General features: G+C 34.2%; 4 protein-coding genes across 6 annotated transcripts in view; 1 reads left to right on the forward strand and 3 right to left on the reverse strand.

Moving 5' to 3' along the window:
• The window catches only part of si:dkey-56f14.7, a 51,198-nt gene extending 48,575 nt beyond the window's left edge, over positions 1-2,623 (forward strand). For both annotated transcript variants that reach the window (XM_087287063.1, XM_087287064.1), the window contains one exon: positions 1,544-2,623. In XM_087287063.1, the coding sequence (XP_087143189.1) occupies positions 1,544-1,597 (54 nt within the window). In that variant the 3' untranslated portion in view covers positions 1,598-2,623. The remainder of the gene's footprint in view (positions 1-1,543) is intronic.
• On the reverse strand, positions 123-4,660 carry pon3.2 (paraoxonase 3, tandem duplicate 2). Its single transcript, NM_001105122.2, is given in 9 exon segments — positions 123-329; positions 508-636; positions 1,755-1,836; positions 1,957-2,157; positions 2,231-2,357; positions 2,569-2,734; positions 2,835-2,890; positions 4,319-4,389; positions 4,546-4,660. Coding segments are annotated over 9 exon segments (1,071 nt in total). The 5' UTR covers positions 4,623-4,660; the 3' UTR covers positions 123-167.
• Positions 4,661-5,387: 727 nt separating this feature from the next.
• On the reverse strand, positions 5,388-14,725 carry pon3.1 (paraoxonase 3, tandem duplicate 1). Of its 2 annotated transcripts, XR_015511410.1 has the most exons (10): positions 14,642-14,725; positions 14,394-14,464; positions 12,765-12,820; positions 12,499-12,664; positions 12,162-12,288; positions 11,863-12,063; positions 10,843-11,742; positions 8,655-9,673; positions 5,774-6,619; positions 5,388-5,594 (listed from the first exon to the last, which is right to left on the reverse strand). XR_015511410.1 is itself a non-coding variant. In XM_087287056.1 (9 exons), exons 1-9 carry the CDS (start codon positions 14,716-14,718, stop codon positions 5,433-5,435), a joined length of 1,071 nt encoding a protein of 356 aa, XP_087143182.1. In that variant the 5' UTR covers positions 14,719-14,725; the 3' UTR covers positions 5,388-5,432. The 2 variants fall into 2 exon arrangements, 1 of the variants encoding a protein (XP_087143182.1); XM_087287056.1 differs by lacking the exon at positions 8,655-9,673 and having other exon boundaries at positions 5,774-5,902; positions 11,661-11,742.
• Positions 14,726-16,222: 1,497 nt separating this feature from the next.
• Positions 16,223-19,235, reverse strand: pon2 (paraoxonase 2). Its single transcript, NM_212734.1, is given in 10 exon segments — positions 16,223-16,437; positions 17,023-17,151; positions 17,302-17,383; positions 17,504-17,704; positions 17,793-17,919; positions 18,117-18,282; positions 18,442-18,494; positions 18,923-18,993; positions 19,131-19,207; positions 19,210-19,235. Coding segments are annotated over 9 exon segments (1,068 nt in total). The 5' UTR covers positions 19,210-19,235; the 3' UTR covers positions 16,223-16,275.
• Positions 19,236-21,557: the final 2,322 nt, after the last annotated feature.

Genomic DNA, 21,557 nt, shown 5'->3' on the forward strand with positions numbered 1-21,557 from the left:
AACTGATGTGCTTAACATGTTTTTTTGTTTTGTTTGAAATGTTTAAAAAAAATATCACTTAATGTGTACAGGTTTTGCTCACTGCTGCTATACTGAAATTGAAATGAAGTGATTTAGACAAATTCTTTCAAAGAATTTTTATTATTAATGTTCATTTGTAAGTATCACTATTTAAGGTCACAGATAAGAGCTTTCTGATAAACTGTTCCGATGAGCAGTTTTCCTCTATATGGAGCTGCCACTGATGAGCCGATGATCACACTTCCGTCATCTGAATACACCTGAGTCACTCTAGGCTTTTCAGAGAGGATGTTCTCAATCTTGATTACCTATACAGTAGAAAAACAAGGACATGTTATAGATTTTTTTAACTTAATAGTTAGGGCTCAAAAAAATAGTAAGAAAAGAACAGGATAGCAACTTATGACTCAAACATCAGCTCATCAAATTTGACCTTGGGTGTAATAAATTTGGCTAAAGCATTATGCTTGCTACATATTCACACACCTCAGAACCAGCCGGATCATTTGGATCAGAAAAAAACAATTTATAACCGTTTGGATGACAACCCAGCCACAAATCTCCAGACTCACGATCCACCTCAATGTTATCACAGAGTGATCCCACATCAACTTCCTGAGTGAGAAAAATATAATATTAATAACAATCAAAACTATTAAGAACTTATTGTATCTGGTTGTTATCCAACAAACATACAATTCTAAGATTAAAAAAAAAAAGGTCAGTAAAAACAGTTCTGTAAATCAGCAGTAAATCTCCTACCCCTGCTTTCAGGCCACATTGTGATGCACTGTTCATGTGAGTAAATTACATACAAAATCAGTGCACACATGTGAATAGATGCGATTGACTTTGTATCTGATGTGCAAGTTCAAATATTTCAACTTGAGTGGAAAACTCACAAGGTGAAAAAAAAGTATTGTGTTGCCATGCTGGCCAACCAGAAAAGAGGACCCGCATGCACGCTGACATAATAATGCAAAAAAATCCAGTTTAGTGGCCAGACCACCCCACTGTAACTGGAATTCCTGAAAAACCCTGAAAAATCTTCACCCTGGCTGGAGTTCTCAGAAAGGTTTGATTCGAGCACCTGTTATTTCTTTTTGGTGAGGGTGAACTGCCAAGCTACGTTAAAAAAAACTGCAGTTTTGAAAATACCCATGTTCGTATGCACACGGCCTCAGATGGAGCATTTACTACAGAAGCGCAATTGTTCACTGACAAGCTAAGCAAAAATTGCAGATGATTTAATAGTCATGATTATGAAATTGAATATAATCAATCTGTAATTTGACAGCTGTTTGCTTTACTTCTCAGCGATTCAGAGCTGTGCTGCAGCTGCATCTGAAAGAGAAAATGCTTCATGACATATAGTTTTACTCAAAACTCACTTCAAAACTTCAGATGAATGCCAAAAATAAGTAATTCTCTGAGATGATTCCGTAGTCGTGTGATTATCAGTCACGGTGAATCAATAAAAGCAGTTAAATCCTGTTTTATTTTCTGTGTCTCTTTGTTGCAGTGTATTTGCAGTTTCTGTGTCTGGCCTCTGGCCTTTGGAGGACATTACTACTGATCAAAGACAGGAAGCCGCACTTCCCTGATGTGAAGATGTGCATGATGGTTGCAGCTTTTGCTAAATCACAAATTTGATTCAATTTTGATTTATCGTACAGTCCTACCTATTATATGGGATAAAATTAGAAGTAACCTTTCATGTATTTTGAGTTTACCTTTACGTGAGACAGCTGAGTGGTTTTCTGTATTTCCAATACTGTAATTTTGTGTTTCATTAAATTTGACACATACAGATGCCTGAAATGAAATATTATATGTGTCATTAACACATAAACATAACATCACTCCACAATTTTTGCATTGATAACCTTATATTAATTTATTTCACTTGTAATTGCATCTTTTTCAGCTACTTACCTTTTGTTAGGAGAGATGTTTATACCGTTGGCAAATAAGAATCCTCCTGCCACAACCTGCACAGTCTCAGGACTGTAATAAACCACATCACACCACGGCAAAGAAAAAAGCAGCTCCAAAGACTTCAGAATGTCATTGGTGAAGTAATGATCATTGGTGGCATAAAAACTTTCAGTTCCCACAGCCACTATATCATTCACACTAAAAAATAAACAAACAATTAACGGTAAGTTGTATGGTTACAGAAAAGCTGTTTGCTTTTTAAAGCACATACCTATGCAGTAGTTCATGCTTAATGGTTTTGATGTGTTTAAGGGCATTTTCATGATTGACAAATCTGAAAATCTCCACTTGACTTTTGCCTTGAGGATGATTAACAACAAATAGGTATATTGCACCATCTGTAAAGACAGAAGAATTCATCAACCAATAAATAATCATCTATCAAAAATTGTGCAACAATCATCCATTTTACAATACCACTTTGTAACTACTTATAATTTGTGTTGGTGTTATAAATGAAACAGTAGCAATATGAGCACAGTTTATGCTGAATTCAATAATGCAAATGTTCTTGTTCATGTGTACAACTATTTAAAAAACATTGCAAACCTTTGTCATCGATGTACACGCTGATTCCATGTGGATTAAAAGAGTCTTTGTCAAAGTCTCCTTTGATGCTCAATGATTCGATTTTGGGTTTAAAATCCAACAGATTCAGGGTATAGATCTTTCCAGGGTCTTCTGAGTAGTATGGTACACCAGGATACTTCAAGCCCTATGGATAAATCAGTTGATAGTGTGTTGACATTGGTAACTCTGCCGAGAAATCTGTTCTAAAACACCCAGTAATTCATTATTTTGTTGTCTTGACATACAGTGCTCAGAAAAGCCAATCCATCTTCAAGAATGGTGATGTCCTCAGCCCCAAACTCTGTTAAAACACAGAAATAATACATGACCACAGCATCAGTATTTCTTTAAATAGGTCTTCAAATTTAAGTGAGCAAATTATAACAAATCACTACAAAACCTTGCCCAAAAATTGCTTTTAAATTAGTTTTTCATGTAAACAAATCTTGATAGGATTATAATTGAATCTCAGAGAATATTTAAAAATGCAGTTTGACCCCAAATACACCCTTAATGAATATTTTTAAGGGGTAATGTTCGAGTACACAACTTATGTTTTATTTGAAATGATAGTACAAGTGAAAAGATAGATATTGCGTGTTTACTAGTTAAATGGTTGTAGCACAATTTTTTGTTTATACATGTAAACATTGATATATGTAGGAGCTGTAGGACAGACTCATTATGATCACAATGAGAATAAAATGAGACTTAAAATAGCAAAATACTGCTACTCTGTGATGATTTGAAGTGCTTCTTTTATCCTCACTTGGAAGTGGCTTTGGATACAATTCCAGTGAATGTGAATGTATACTACCAGTAACTGCTAGTTTGGAATTAGCTTGATTAAACTTAAAGAAATACATTTTTGTTAATTAAATACGCTTCTCAAAGTAATAATAATGGAGCTGAGCTAGCTTCATGGTACCTAAACTCAATTTAACTGGCCAGCCAGGGTACAGGCCCCTGATTTAGATACTTGCAGGTTTAATTTGCTCTATTTCCATTCAAACATGAATTATTACGATATTAACTTAAACATATACAATAATACAATGCAGAGCAGTAACTAAATGGGCTTCTTGATTAAAACAGCAAACACAAGTCAGTTTGCAATGCTTGCAAAAATTGCTTCTAAGTTTATCTTATCAAAACACTGAGCAAAACTCATAATACATATCTATTTTCTAGCAGTAAAAATCATGCATATATGGTCAAGATATATAATTAAGAATTACATAAAAGTTGAAAAACAGGCCTAATGCTCTATTTCTACTAGGACACTTGGAATTATGAATGAGACAGAAGAAATGAGAATAGCCCTTCTAGGCCTGTGCGTAGTTGTGCACCTAAATCAGTTTATGGTCACCTCAGGGGTTGCTTCTCTTTAGGAAGATCCCTGACATGGCTGTAAGCAGCAGCCTTTATAAGTTAATAATAATAATGAAAATAACACATTTTGTTAGTGTGTATTTACCAGCTGAATTAAGCTAATACATTTTATAGAGCACACTACAAATAAGATTGCAGCAATGTTTGAAAGATATGCAAAACTACTTAAACTTTTTTTTAACAAACGGTGATTAGAAAAAAAACTAGTGTATCCTGCAAACAGACTCTCATTCTGTATAAAATACCGCTGCAATCTCCTCATTTGCAGTGTTTGAAGCATCAAAACAATCCATTCAGACCTGGAAATTATTGTAGATTAATAGTTTACTAAACTTACCAATGCCCGTAATTAGTTGGCAGTTCGGAAGGTAATTCTTGGTTAGTTCTCTGTAGGAAAGCATTAAATGTCTGTGGAGATCACACATTTCAATGATTATTGTCACGAGCATGCTTTTGCTTGAGCCATCGCGGTCGTGACAAAAATAGTCAGAACTTCAGAACAGCGTTTAGTCAAAGAAAACGGCTACTGCAACTGTTTAAATGGGATTATAAACATCGACAAACCTAAATGAGCCGATTCTTTCTCCGATGAATACTGCCAGAGCAACAGCAACTAACGAGAGAACTGCTAACTTACCCATACTGAGTGACTGAAACACTCAAAATACAATCCATCAATACAAACACCGAACATTTATCAGTGTTGCCATGTGCTCACATTTTACGCTCTTTTGGACTACACTTCTTGCATGTCTTATCTTTAAATCGAAGAAAACTTTGTTTCTTGGCCCGTATACAGATTATATTTTTATGGTATTATTCTGTTTTCTGAATAAACCTCCAAGACACACTTAAACAGCATTTGTTATTCATATTGAACAGTAGACAAGGGAATGTGCCATAGTTACCATCTACAATATATTTTCTTTTTTCTAGTTATTTTGGTTTAGATTTTCGTGTTAGTTTAAGTCATTGTTAGTTTTTATTAATTTTAAGTCATTGTGTGGCCTTAGACACATCCTGGTAATGTGTTTAAATTCTGACAAGAGCTGTCTGGGCGAAAAGTACAATGCATTCAGTGGACAGTACTGTTGTCTGACAAATAAAAAATTTACTTTACAAAAATAAATTGACTTTACAAACAGTGATACAAAATTTGCTCCAAGTTTAGAAGTTAGAAAAGTGACTAAAGAAAGTTGTCAGTTGTGAAATTTGCATCATGAAGGATCAAGTGCCATTGTAAAGACTGAAAGTGTATTCTTGCAATTAATGTAATTCAACGTGCCATCTAATCTGATGTGCTTAACATGGTTTGTTTGTATCGTTTTTTTTTTTTAATCACTTAATGTGTACAGATTTTACTTACTGCTGATATACTGAAATTGAAATGAAGTGATTTAGACAAATTCTTTCAAAGAATTTTTATTATTAATGTTCATTTGTAAGTATCACTATTTAAGGTCACAGATGAGAGCTTTCTGATAAACTGTTCCGATGAGCAGTTTTCCTCTATATGGAGCTGCCACTGATGAGCCGATGATCACACTGCCATCATCTGAATACACCTGAGTCACTCTAGGCTTTTCAGAGAGGATGTTCTCAATCTTGATTACCTATACAGTAGAAAAACAAGCACATGTTTTAGATTTTTTTAACTTAATAGTTAAGGCTCAAAAAATAGTAAGAAAAGAACAGGATAGCAACTAATGATTCTAACATGTCAGCTCCTCAAATTTGACCTTGGGCGTAATAAATTTGGCTAAAGCATTATGCTTGCTACATATTCACACACCTCAGAGCCAGCCGGATCATTTGGATCACAAAGAAAGAATTTGAAAGCATTTGGATGACAGCCCAGCCACAAATCTCCAGACTCACGATCCACCTCAATGTTATCACAGAGTGATCCCACATCAACTTCCTATGTGAGAAAAGTAAAGTATTAATATTAATAACAAACAAAACATCTAAGAACTTATTGTATCTGGTTGTTATCCAACAAACATACAATTCTATGAATAAAAACAATAAGGGCTGCAAAATTAATCAAATGTAATTTTCATGTGCATTTTGTCTGTAAAACCAGTTCTGTAAATCAGCAGTACATCTCCTGCCCCTGCTTTTAGGCCATGTCCACACTTACACTAGTATTTTATGAAAATAGTTTTTCCCCTCCTTATTTATTTACATTTTTAAAATCTCAGTCTACTTGAAGATGCAAAAATGCACTGATAGCACTGTTCACTTGAGGAAATTGAATACAAAATTAATGCAGACGTGTAAACAAATACAAATTCAAATGCATCTAACATTTGGATCTAACGTGCAAGTTCAAATAATTCAACTTGAGTGGAAAACTCACGAGGTGAAAAAAAGTATTGTGTTGTCATGGTAGCCAACCAGAAAAGAGAAAACAGCATGCATGCTGACATCATGATGCAAAAACTCTAGTTTAGTGGCCAGGCCACGACACTGTAACCAGAGTTCTTGAAAAACCCTGGCTGGAGTTTTCAGAAAGGTTTGATTTGAGTCACTGTTATTTCTTTTTGGCTAGGATGAACTGCCAAACTGTAGTTTTGAAAATATCAGTGGTGGAAAGAGTACTAAAAAAATCATACTTAAGTAAAAGTACCATTACCTATGAGGTGCCGTATAGGATTTAAATCAAACTTTGCTTATCAACACATACATACAACACGTGTATATACACCTACAAATTACTTGCATATACACCTATACTACTGGATGTTTAAAACAACATGGATGAAACTTATGTATATACATATAAACTTGACGCATGAATACACCCACATACACACGCACATACATATAAATTCGATCCTCACATAAACACTCACATTAACACACGCACATACATATAAACTTGCTGCATGCAAACACACCTATACACACTTGCATATACATATAAACTTGATCTATGCATATACACCTATAAACTCTCACATAAGAATATAAACTTGATGTGTGCATAAACACCCAAATGACACTTGTGCAAGCATACAAAATAAAATTCACAAACATATATAAAGTTAGTTGTCTATATACATATATGCAAGTGATTTAATATGTGTGTGTGTGGATGAATTTTCACAGTAAAAGGAAGTTATTATTTTTACTTTAAAAGGAAGTAGTTTAATTTCAACGTCAAAGTCCTTTGAGTGTAATGAACAAGATTATTATTTGTCATGAATCAGGTTATTGCAAACCTTAAGAAACAGAAATAATGTGATTAATAGAGGAACTACATCTGTTGAATTATGAAAATAGATTATGCTAATTCTAAAAAATAAATAAATAAAAAGGTAATGCAAAGGAATGCTCCTGCAAAATTAAAGGTTTATTATGCAATTAAATTATTGGAAATGTTATTATGGTTTAATAAATATAAGGTTGCTTAAGTAATCATTTTGAAAAAAAAAATTGTTTGTCTAATATTATTTTTTTTATGTTTGTTTTATTATTGGTTTCACTATTCGTCAAGGGTTATGATACACACTTATGTCCAGTAGGGGGCAGGAATGCACTTAAATGGGTTTTCCTGTCACTAATAAACAGGCTAATGCACCAAAATGCTGGATGCCAGCTGCTGTAAAAATATAAGTAGTAGTTATTAAACACAAAAGGAGTGTCCAGATAATATATATAGCTTTACAATGGGGGTTAACTTGACCAACATGATGAGCAGAGACTTTTAATCAGCGTTTTTTTTTTTTTTTTTTTTTGTATATGCTGAATAATTAACAGTCAAAATGATACCAAAATCTTGCAATTTTGACACCCACATTGTAAAAACATATAAAAAGCATAATAATTATAAAAATGTAAAAAAACAAAACAAGAAGACTATAGGCTACATTAACATTTTCAATAGAATAGAGGAGTTTAGCTTGAGTTTACATTTATATTTATAATTCTGGTTGCTTTTTGAATGTCCTTTAAGGGTTCTATCTGTCCATTTATATTTGTGCATGTAATTACCTAATTAAATGAAAAGGTTTTAAATAAAAAATATTTCTTATTTTGAATAGTCTATTTATATAGACTAATATTTTATATAACATATGTTCATAATTTAACATATTTAATCCCTCTATTAATCACATTATTTCTATTTCATAAGCTTTGCAATAACCAGATTCGTGATAAACGTTTGTGAATTTACTTTATTTATTTATTTTTGTATGTTTGCGCGAGATGTTATAGGTGTGTTTGCATGCAGTGAGTTTGTGTATGTAAGCGTGTTGTTGAGGGTGTATATGCATAGACCGAGTATATGCGAGTATGTATAGGTGTGTTTGCATGCTGCGAGTTTATATGTATGTGCATGTAAATGTGGGTATTTATGCGAGAATCGAGTTTATATGTATATGCAAGTGTGTATAGGTGTGTTTGCATGCAGCAAGTTTATATGTATGTGCGTGTGTTAATGTGAGTGTTTATGTGAGGATCGAGTTTATATGTATGTGCGTGTGTATGTGGGTTTATTCATGCATCAAGTTTATATGTAAATACACAAGTTTCATCCATGTTGTTTTGAACATCCAGTAGTATAGGTGTATATGAGAGTAATTTACAGGTGTATACACACGTGTTTTATGTATGTGTTGATAAGCAAAGTTTGATTTAAATCCTATACGGCACCTCATAATTACCTGCCCAAAAATATAGTGCGAGTAAATGTATCATTTGTAAATATTACACAAAGTATGAGTAAAAAGTAGTCCTTTTTTAAAAGTACTCAAGAGTAGGGTGTAGTGAGTATTACGCTGTGAAAAACTGATGCTTTTACATGCAATTTGTGCAGGCATGTGTAAACGTAACATTCTGTTGTGCATTTAGTTCTTGATTAAGAATATTTGAAGAGTGAGTTTTTCTAAAAGGCATATTATATTTTCTTCTAAAATTAGCATTTTTTCCGACTCCTGTATGTAGGCGGAGTAATTTTACTTTTACAGTGACAAATACGTTCTTTTTGTCTTTTCAAAACTGAACATAAACATATAGGAGGCTGACAAAAATGCTTATTTTAAGATAACATTTCGACGGCATTTAGGGTTTTTTGAATCTCAACTCTTCATTTGTCATCAAACTGTAAACATCCGCCATCTTCTCATCAGTTACATGCAGTCTACACAGTCATTGCGTGTAAATATTTTGGGCTGCTTCCTGTACACTTTCCAAACTTGCTTTAAAATTGTTCAATATTAGGCAAAATTATTATTATTATTTTATTATTTTAGCCAAACCCTATAGACAAGGAAAAAATAAAGTAGTGACTTCAAGTTGAAAAAAAGTAGAGGAGTAAAAGTACCAATACAGCACTAAATATGTACTTAAGTTAAAGTAAAACACATTTTTAAAACAATAAAGTAGTAGTAAACTTCAACTTCTGAGGAAAAACTATCTATAGTAATTTGAGTATTTGTAGTTTGTTACTTTACACCACTGGAAAATACCCATGTTCGTATGGATACAACCTCAGATGGAGCGTTTACAACAGAAGCGCAATTGTTCACTGACAAGCAAAGTAAAAATTGTAGGTGATTTAATAATCATGATTATGAAACTAAATATAAATCAATCTGTAATTTGACAGCTGTTTGCTTTGCTTCTCAGTGAATCAGAGTTGTGCTGCAGCTGCATCTGAATGTGAAAATGCCACATTGACAGTCTCAGGGTGCTTTCACACGTACACTTTTGTTTTGGAACGCATCTCGTTTGCCCAGTTAGCGCGGTTTGGCATATGTGAACAGGGCAATCGCGCTCTGTTCCGTGCCAAAGTAATCGTTCCGAGATCGCTTGAATAAACCCTGACACTCTGACCAATGTGAGGAGAGTTTACTCGCACGTGACTTGTTTTAGCTCTTTTGGTCCGATTAGAAACTTTGCAATGTGAAAGCGAACCGCTCCAAGAGCAAAGAGCAACAATCTAACAATTGTAATCTCTGTTTCGGAACAACTGAATTGATTCACAGATGCTAAGGGTGCTTTCACATCTGTAGTTCACTTCATTTGGTCCGGACCAGGGGCAATAAATGATACATTGCATCTTCATATGTTGCATCTTCTGCCGTCTTTAGGTCGTTTTCACACCACACTGCTGGCTTTGGTCCGAACCAGTTGAAACGAAACAAAATGCAGTCATCTGACAAAATCCACATCTCTCATTGGCCAGATGTTGTTGAACATATTTCCTAAACTGCTTATTGATTGGTCAGAATTTACGTGCGGGAAAATGCCAGTGAACTCCTGCAGGTAATCAAAACCTTTTACTCTGGAGGGTGGACTGCGCTGACTGATTGTATGCCTGCTTTAGACAAACTATAACTTACATTACGAAAATAAGGCGCGGCCGCGGCTGGAAAACAGTGTTTAATGCATCGCTCGTCACTTCAGGAGGAGCTGTGAATTAATTTAGCTAAACTGCAACATGGTTATTTTGCGGAAATATTACCAACGATCCATCAGGTAATGTTTTCCCCCCTCTCTCTCTCTCTGTTGGTAAAGCGCTGTCAACAAATATTTTTCCTCCATATCCCATAATGCACAGCGCATCGGCTTACGGCAGCTGAATTAGTCCAAAACGCGCAGTACTTTTTTGCGGTTGGACCTGTTTTAGTACGTATCATATTCTCACTACAAACGAACCACTCCAGGGTTCGTTTAAAAGTGTACCGAGACCACCTCTTCAAGCAGGTCTCGGTACGCTTATTTGGTCCGCTTTTGGTGCGCACTCGAGTACGATTGGTGCATTCTCACCTGCCAAAACGAACCCTACCAAAAGGGGAAACGAACTCTAGTGCGATTCAATCGAACTAAATAAGGCAGGTGTGAAAGCACCCTTACTCAAAACTCTCTTCAAAACTTGAGTATCGAAATTTAGTAATTCTCTGAGATGATTCCGTAGTCGTGTGATTATCAGTCTAGGTGAATCAATAAAAGCAGTTAAATCCTGTTTAATTTCCCGTGTCTCTTTGTTGTAGTGTATTTGCCGTTTCTGTGTGAGAGCGCCCTCTGGCCTTCAGAGGAGATTTACTACTGATCAAAGATCACGCTTCGCTGATGTGAAGATGTGCATGATGGTTGCAGCTCTTGCTAAATCACAAATTTGATTTAATTTCGATCTATCGTACAGCCCTACCTACTACAGAGTATATACAGGAATCAGAGAGTGAAATTCAATACCTTTTAAGAGTCTTCCCATACATTTTAAACCTTAAACCCACTTTAGGTTTCAACTAGAAACACTGGCGAGATTTTAACTTGCAGTATATTTACTAAATATTAATGTAAGAAACTAATCCAAAACTAAAACATTATTCATATACTGAATACAAATCTAGCTAATTCAGCATGTTGGTGCCTATAAAGCTGCAGAAATAATGGTGTTGCCTGCATGCATGATGTCAAATCTAGCAGGATTTTATTGATTTCATAAACTACACAGCATCCTGATATTCACAGATTTAATTCAGGCCAGCTTTAGCATACAACCATACACTGAACAATCAAAAATTATAGAAAATTTAAGACTTTTTAAGGGCCTTAAATTTCTCTACATGGATTTATCAACTTTTAATACTTTATTAAGACCCTGTAGGCACCCTTTACTATATGGGATAAAATAGGATGTAACGTTTCATGTATTTTGAGTTTACCTTTACGTGAGACAGCTGAGTGGTTTTCTGTATTTCCAAGACTGTAATTTTGTGCTTCATGATATTTGACACATACAGATGCCTGAAATGAAATATTATATGTATCATTAACACATAAACATAACATCACTCCACAATTATTGCATTGATAACCTTATATTAATTTGTTTCACTGGTAATTGTATCTTTTTCAGCTACTTACCTTTTGTTAGGAGAGATGTTTATACCGTTGGCAGATAAGAATCCTCCTGCCACAACCTGCACAGTCTCAGGACTGTAATAAACCACATCACACCACGGCAAAGAAAAAAGCAGCTCCAAAGACTTCAGAATGTCATTGGTGAAGTAATGATCATTGGTGGCATAAAAGCTTTCAATTCCCACAGCCACTATATCATTCACACTAACAAATAAACAAACAATTAACGGTATTAAATTCCTGGTTAGTTTTATGGTTACAGAAAAGCTGTGGTATTTTTGTTTGCCTTTTAAAGCACTTACCTATGCAATAGTTCATGCTTAACGGTTTTGATGTGTTTAAGGGCATTTTCATGATCAAAAAATCTGAAAATCTCCACTTGACTTTTGCCTTGAGGATGATTAACAACAAATAGGTATATTGCACCATCTGTAAAGATAGAAGAATTCATCAACTAATAAATAATCACCAAAAAAAATTGTGCAACAATCATCCATTTCACAATACCACTTTGCAACTACTTATAATTTGTGTTGTGGTATAAATGAAACAGTAGCAATATGAGTACAGTTTTTGCTGAATTTAATAATGCAAATGTTCTTGTTCATGTCTACAACTATTTAAAAAAACATAGCAAACCTTTGTCATCGATGTACACGCTGATTCCATGTGGATTAAAAGAGTCTTTGTCAAAGTCTCCTTTGATGTTCAGTGCTTCGATTTTGGGTTTAAAATCCAACAGATTCAGGGTATAGATCTTTCCAGGGTCTTCTGAATAAGATGGTAAACCTGGATACTTCAAGCCCTATGGATAAATCAGTTGATAGTGTGTTGACATTGGTAACTCTACCGAGAAATAATTTTTAAAACACTCAGTAATTCATTATTTTGTTGTTTTGACATACAGTGCTCAGAAAAGCCAATCCATCTTCAAGAATGGTGATGTCCTCAGCCCCAAACTCTGTAAAAACACAGAAATAACACATGACCACAGCATCAGTATTTCTTTAAATGCAGGCGTTCAAATTTAGGTGAGCTTTAGTCAATTCCAGAAATTATAATAACGAATCCCTATAAAACCTTGCCCAAAACTCGCCTGATATTTTAATTTCAAATCTTGATAGGATTATAATTGGAATATCTAAAAGTACAGCTTGACTCAAATATACCCTTAATGTATATTTTAAGGAAAAACATTTGCATACACAACTTCAGTTTTTCACTTGTGCTTATTTTAAATGATACTACAAGTGAAAAGGTATAGTGTGTTTACTAGTTAAATGGTTATAGCACTACTTTTAGTTTATACACGTAAACATTAATATATGTAGGAGCTGGAGGACAGATTCATTATGATCACAATGAAAAAAAATGAGACTTGAAATTGCAATATACTGCTACTCTGTGATGACTTGAAGCGCTTCTTTTATCCTCAATTGAAAGTCGCCTTTGGTAAAATCATCTGCTAAATGAGTAAATGCATACTACCAGTAAACTGTTACTTATGAATTTGAAAGAAATACATTTTTTTAATTAAATACGCTTCTCAAAGTAATAATAATAGAGCTGAGCTAGCTTTATGGTACATAAATCTTATAATTAGAGCAAACTAAGTTGAATTTAACTGGCTGTAAACACAGCAAGTCAGTTTGCAATGTTTACAAAAATTGCTTCTGAGTTTATCTTAATGAAAACACTAAGCACACAACTCATAAAACATATCTCTTTTCTAACAGTAAAAATCCTGAAAGTCATGAAAAGTTTATTATTAAGAATTACATAAAAGTTGAAAAATAGGCCTAATGCTCTAATTCTACTAGGACACTTGGAATGATGAATGAGACAGAAGAAATGAGAATAGCCCTTCTAGGCCTGTGCATAGTTGTGCACCCAAATCACTAGTTTACGGTCACCTCAGAAGTTGTTTCTCCAGGAAAATCCCTGACATGGCTGTAAAGATAAAGGTAAAGTTGCTTTTATATTCGGATATTCAGACTTTCCCCTTGATATTATAATTTCATAAATGTATTATTTGCAAACTCTAAATAGCGAAATCATATTAGCTGCAAATGACTATCAAAGTACAACATAGTTCACAGTCAAATAAACAGTGTTAATGTTGTTTTCAAGCCACACTAGAATGCTAATCCTGATTAAATATTTAAAGTACATGGTAAACAATAGAGACTTCTAAATGAACGAATGTGTTAATGTAATACCAACTTTACCTCTATGCTGTAAAGTACTTTAAGTGTGCAGCAGCCTTTTTAAGTTAATAATAATAATGAAAATAACTCGTATGTGTGTATTTAATTATAGAGCACTCTACAAATGAGATGTTTGAATCATTTAAATATGATAAACTAATCAAAATGTTGTTTTTTGACATATGGTGATTAGACAAAACTATCGCCACGGTTATATCCATATTCTGTATAAACCTCACTGCAATCTCCTCAATTGCAGAGTTTAAAACATCAAAACAATTGATTTCAATCAGGAAATGATGTAGAATAATAGGCTTACTAACTTACCAATGCCCTTAATTAGTTGGCAGTTAGGAAGGTAATTCTTGGTTAGTTCTCTGTGGGAGAGCGTTAAATGTCTGTGGAGAAAATCAGATTTCAATTGCCATTAGCTTCAAGAGCACTGCTGTTGCATGAACCATTACTCTGCGGGCGTGACAAAAAAAATAGTCGCAAAGTTCAGTACAGCGTTTAGTAAAAAAAAAAAAAAAACGGTTACTGCAATTTTTTAAATGCGATTATAAACATCGACAAACCTAAGTGTGCCGAGCCTTTCTCCGATGAAAACTGCCAGAGCAACAGCAACTAACGACAGAACTGCTAACTTACCCATACTGACTGACACTGGCAAACCCAAAACAGGAGGAACTCTTATCAGTGTTGCCAAGTACTCGCATTACATGCACTTTGGACTATACTTAATTCAACAGCATATCTCTACAAGTGAGATCAGTTTTTTCAGCTTAAAGCTTTAATTACATTTTGTGGTGCTTGGCCAAAGTGAAATCATTTGAATTATATTAGTTTGTGCTTCGAGTTGACTGAATAAAGCCTTTAAGATATGCCTCATTTAACTACTGTTGCATGCCAGATATGACAATAAGTGGAAAAAAAACATCAAACGTGTGTTATTTATTTCAACGAGATCAGCAAAAAAGATCCGAACAGAATTTAACTTTTCATGCTTAAAACTGGTTGTCAAACTTTTTAATTTCACACACTGTCCACAAAATTAAGCACTGTCCTATATTTAGAAACACAAAAAACTTAATAACCATGATGTTAAATTTACCTGACCAGGTATAAAAAGGAAACTTCTACTACTATGTATATCCAAAACCACATGAGACTGTTCTTTCAAACAAAATGGAAAGTTTGTTGAGTGAAATAAAATATTTTTAGTTATATTATTTTCCCAGAGATGGGTTGCGGTTGGAAGGGCATCCACTGCGTAAAAACGTGCTGGATAAGTTGGCGGTTCATTCTGCTGTGGCAACCCTGGATTTATAAAGGGACTAAGCCGAAAATTAATGAATGATTGAAGTTTTATAAATGAAATGACATCGCGGTGGCCCAGTTAGTAGCACTATCGCCTCTGAGCAAGAAGGTTAACTGGTTCGAGCCCCAGCTAGTTCAGCTGCCATTTCTGTGTGGAGTTTGCATGTTCTCCCCGTGTTTGTGTGGGTTTCCTCTGAGTGCTCCGGTTTCCCCCACAGTCCAAAGACATTCGATATATGTGAATTGGGTATGCTAAATTGGCGGTAGTGTATGTGTGTGAATGCAAGATTGTATGGGTGCTTCCAGTATTGGGTTGTGGCTGGAAGGGCATCTGCTGCGTTAAAACACATGCTGGATAAGATGGTGGTTTATTCCGCTGTGGTGACCCCTGATTAACAAAGGGGCTAAGCTGAAAAGAAAATGAATTAAATATTTTTTTGATCATCTATAAGGCCTCCTTCAAAATGTATTGAAGAATCATTGGTTTATTGACCATTCAATGAATTGTACTGTTTAACAACATGTTGATTGTTCAGCTGATAAAAATGGCTTTTGATATTTTTTTAATAGATAAAGACTCCATAGAACAGTTTTGTACATTGTGACATGATCTAGGATCTTATTGTGCCAATGTATAGACAACCAGCCTGTCCCTCACGTCCTTGATTTTTATTAGCATTGGATTTAACAGATTCTGTGGTGCCTTTTTGATACAAAAGTAGCATGTCACACTGCAGCACAAAGTTGATACTTCCAGTCATTTCAGGTCAGTAAACCATTCAGAAATAGAGTATCTTGTTTTTTATTTCTATTCTCTGAAGAGATCCTATTCCAATAAATTCTTTCAAAAACTTAGACAATATTTATTCTCCTATGTAAGTGCATAATATCACTATTTAAGGTCACAGATGAGAGCTTTCTGATAAACTGTTCCAATGAGCAGTTTTCCTCTATAAGGAGCTGCCACCGAAGAAGCAATGATAACACTGCCGTCATCTGAATACACCTGAGTCACTTGAGGCTTTTCAGAGAGGATGTTCTCAATCCTGATCACCTATAAAGAAGAACATGGAGATGTTATAGGTTTTTTCAGAAGTAGAGTAGACCAGATAAAATTAAAGATAAAGAACATGTTATGACTAGAGCCAGACAGAATCTGCGGATATTTTTTGCCAATTCTGCAAAATATTTTTGGATAAAATCTGCAGATTTACGCAGAATGATTTTAGGAGTATCATAACTAATAACTTAATATCTAAAATAAATACATTTTTTACTTTTATTTAATGTTTGCAATGCAAAACCAATTAGATCCACTTATTTAGTAAACAAAGCAAGTCTCTCATATAATATTTTTACTAAAAGACAAAATCTTACTTGACAAACTGTATTGTAAATAATTCATATGAACATTTTAATATTACTAGTTATATCGCAATAAAATTAGTAAAATTAATTTAAAAACTGAATAAATATAAATTTACACAAGTAAAGAAATAGACTCAATAATGGGCTAAAAATCTGCACATCTACGGATTTCTGTATGCGCAGTTCCCATGTGAGCCTAGTTATGACTCAGACATCATACAAGCATGCACTCTACAAATTTGATATTTTTATGCTACATAAATTCACACACCTCAGAACCAGGTGGATCATTTGGATCATGAAAAACACATTTGAGACCGTTTGGGTGACAGCCAATCCACAGATCTCCAGTCTCAAGATCCACCTCAATGTTGTCACAGAGTGACCCCACATCAATTTCCTAAGAAAAATAAATATGCAGAAATAACAATAATTATTGCTGAACTTTATTATTTAACTTATCTAACTTATATAGCATGATCTACACTATTTATTGTTTTATTTGAGGTAAACAAAATATAACTATATAGGTGGAAACAATTGTGTTTACCTTTACATGAGACAATACAGTGTTTTTCTGTATTTCCAAGACAGCAATTGTGTGCTTCAGAATATGTGATACATACAAGTGTCTGAAATGAAACATTATTGTATTAATTGCATATGAAACGCATAATTGCATGACAAATGCATTGACAATTTTTTATTACTTTGTACTTTAAACAGTACAAATCTTTTTTTCTGCAACCTGCCTTTTGTCAGGGGAGATGTTTATGCCGTTGGCAGATAAGAATCCTCCTGCCACAACTTGCACAGTCTCAGGACTGTAATAAACCACATCACACCACGGCAAAGAGAGAAATGGCTCCACAATCTTCAGAATGTCATTGGTGAAGTAATGATCATTGGTGGCATAAAAGCTTTCAGTTCCCACAGCCACTATATCATTCACGCTAACAAATACACACACAATAAAAATTTAATTTAATTTCAGATTAGTTTTATGGTTACAAAAATATTGTAGTTTTAAAAAGCACATACTTGTGCAGGAGCTCATGCCTAATGGTCTTTAAGTATTCAAGAGCATTTTCATTCTCCAAAAATCTGAAAATCTCCACTTGACTTTTGCCTTGAGGATGATTAACAACAAACAGGTATATTGCACCATCTGTGAACAAAGAGAGAGGAAGAATTGACATACAATTAAGTTATATAACAATCAATCAATTTGAACATTTGCAATAACTATTTCTGTTGAGGGTAGATATAAACTTACTGTATGCATGTGTCAAGTGTAGATGCAATTCAAAAAGAAAATGTAACTTAAAACTTTTAATAATAAAGTAATTTAATATAAAGACAAACCTTTATCATCGGTGTACACACTGATTCCATGTGGATTAAAGGAGTCTTTGTCAAAGTCTCCCTTGATGTTTAGTACTTTAATTTTTTGTTCAGAGTCCAACAGGTTCAGTGTGTAGATCTTTCCTGGGTCTTCTGAGTAGGATGGTACACCAGGATACTTCAAGCCCTGTGCAGAATTCATTTTCAGTCAACAGTAAAATCTACACTTGTACAGTTTGGCAATTTAACAATGTGCTTTTAGCAAAATTGATATTAAATCAAATAAGTACTTTTATGGAGACATCATCAGTGGCCCAATAAATTACAGATTAATTAATTTACATACAGTACTAAGAAAGGCCAATCCATCAAGTATGGTGATATCTTCAGCCCCAAAATCTGTTCAAACACATTAAGTGTATAACATATTATGTTCAAATGTTATATGATATAGTACAACACATGAAATTTATGTTTTGCATAATACACACAGATCATCACAACATTAATTTGCAGTGTCAAATTTACACTCTTAAAATGCTAGGTGGTAATTCATAGGAGGGTCTAATATGAACAAGCCCAATTCTTCAGCTGACAGTTGTCATTTAAACTTGATTGAAAAAAATTATCCCAATGCTGGTATTTGTTTATATGTGTGTCCATATTTAGTGTATACACAAGTGGCCATTAAGAACAAAACCTTCACTGCCAATGAAACTTTACATTACATGAACCTAAAAATGTATATTATTTTACACAGCATTCGGTTTAGTTCATCAGTAAAAACAAGGAAATGAATCATGACCTCAAGTGAAGGCAATACTAACCTATGCCCTCTATAAAATTGCAGTTAGGAAGATAGTTCTGGGTTAGTTCTCTGTAGGAAAGCGCTACATGCCTGTGGAGAAGACAAAAAGGCTTAGCAAAACACTGACACGATTGTGGTCATGTGCAATAGTTATGCACAAATGAACTAATATGCATAGCCACAAATGTTGGAACAAGTCGCTTTATAAATAGGACGAATAAACAAACCTTAATGAAATGAGTCTTTCTCCTATCAAAACTGCAAAAGCGACAACCGCAAGCGAGAGAAAAGCTAACGTGCCCATACTGTCTGAAAGTCCAGCGCACAAACACCATCAGTGTTGCCATGTCCGCTCATTGTACGCTTTACTTACTTTTTAAATAACTGACAATCTACAAATATAATCCACAAGGGGATCTTGTTTTTGAGAGTATCGTTCCAGGAATTAATCTTAACTTGGCATACATACCATACAGATATTTATCCCAAATATGTGGCAAAATAGCATATATAAAGTCTATTGAACATAGCCCAAATCACAGCTGCCAAATATCACCATCTACTGTCCAAACTGCATATTTTAAAATTAAATATGAAATATTTTAATTTAATTTTAAAAACTTAAAATATACTTAATAGTAAACATCTTTGGTACGTGCAACTCATATTCAAAGTGACATGTGTGTGTGTGTGTGGGGGGGGGGGTGTATTATTAATGTATATAAAACATATTACACCAACGGAAGCATATTTATTTGTAAGTTGCAGTTCTGGAATTGTCAAATATAATAATAAAATATATCTAGAATTATCTATAGTTATTAATGTCATTTTACTTATTTTTCTTGTTAATATCAGTAAGATTAGGAGATTTGGCAACACACTGTTTCAAAGTCCACCCCCTCTAAAGTGCTTCATTTGAAGTTTTACTTTGTTAATTCACACAGTTGACCCAGTTGCATTTTCTTCATTAACATGTATTTTGGCAGTGACCCCATTCAGAGACGTGCCTCTGTGTTTTGCCTTTATCCTCTCTTAATTACGCACTTAACATGCAAACCAACCTTGAGATGTCTCCTTTCATGCAGAAGTTATGTATTAATCTTTTGTATGAATAAGTCAGAGGTCTGTGATTTTGAAAAGGCTTCATTAGAAAAAAAAATCTTGGGTTAAGAGCAAATAATTGAATGGTAACAACAGCCAATAAGATTGCTTTTTGCATTCTTTTTCTTTTTTTTTCTTTTTTATTTTTTTACAGACGATTAAATGAGTGCCAAGAGAATGATGTTTTATTCTAAGCATCCAATAGCTTTGATTAAGCGATATAGTGTACAATTTTTTTCTCAGGTTTTTACTGTAGTAGCATCTATTGGCCAGTAGTGGGCACTATTGCACATATTTTTTATAGCATTCACACGTTACACAAAACATAAAGCCTGGTTATGTTAGATCTAAATCCTTACATATAAATAGCAAAAACGATTGAAATAGCAATACAAATAAAATGTGTGTTCGTTGTGCATTAGCAGTGCTTTAAGTTTACATAACCGTGTGGTGTGTTTGTTTGGAGCAATGATGTAGAATATTAAACAAATGTGTCATTTTGATCAGAATTCTTTAAATCTAAGTTTAACAATGTTGCAAAGCATCATAATTTCTAATAAGATTTTACCAGTATTTCTGCTGGGTTGGTGATCTAAATTAATGGTCTAAAACTCAATTTCTAAAGAGCAGCAGCTTTGTGTAGTTTAGCTTCAACAACCTCCAACTCACACCTGCATAATAGTCTATAGAAGTCTTGAACACCTTGATTATTTGGATCAGATGTGTTTGATTAGGGTTGGACTAAAACTGCAGAGCTGTGGCCCTTAAAGAATCGAGTTTGAGACCTATATGATCTAAATAAAGGCATTATGAATGCTGAATTCCTTTAAAACCATTAATCACATTCTTCTATTATAGTACATCTCTCTGCTTTAGGGTGCAACATTTATTATCATGATGTAACTGCTCACTGCTTATTGTTGTATAGAACAGCATTAAATTGTAGTTGACAAATAACATGCCGGGTGACACTGTGGCACATTGGGTAGCACAATCGCCTCACAGCAAGAAGGTTGCTGGTTCGAGCCTCAGCTGGGTCAGCTGGCATTTATGTGTGTAGTTTGCATGTACTCCCTGTGTTCGCTGGTTTCCTCTGGGTGTTACGGTTTCCCCCACAAGACATGCTCTATAGGTGAATTGAGCAAGCTAAATTGTCTGTAGTGTATGTGTTTGAATGAGTGTGTGGATGTTTCCCAGTACTAGGTTGCAGCTGGAAGGGCATCAGCTGCGTAAAACATATGGTGGATAGAATGCCGATTCATTCCACTGTGGCACCCCTGAATAATAAAGGGACTAATACAACTTTTGACTAATAAAGTCAAAAAGAAAATGAAATGAATGAATGAAATAACATGCCTATCATAAATTTTTAATTAGCATATTTTTGGTTAAAACCTAACTATAAAGGTTTCAGGTCATTTAACTAGTCAGCATTTCTTTAAAAATACACAGGTAAACCACAATTAATTCCTCTGGCTAGATCCTAAGAGGTGGTAAGAAGTAAAGCATGAACATTATTTGTAATATTATTATATCTACTCCATGATGAT

This window comes from Danio rerio, chromosome 16, assembly GCF_052040795.2.
Source record: "Danio rerio strain M-AB ecotype USA chromosome 16, GRCz13ab, whole genome shotgun sequence".
In the NCBI taxonomy this organism is placed as follows: Eukaryota; Metazoa; Chordata; class Actinopteri; order Cypriniformes; family Danionidae; genus Danio; species Danio rerio.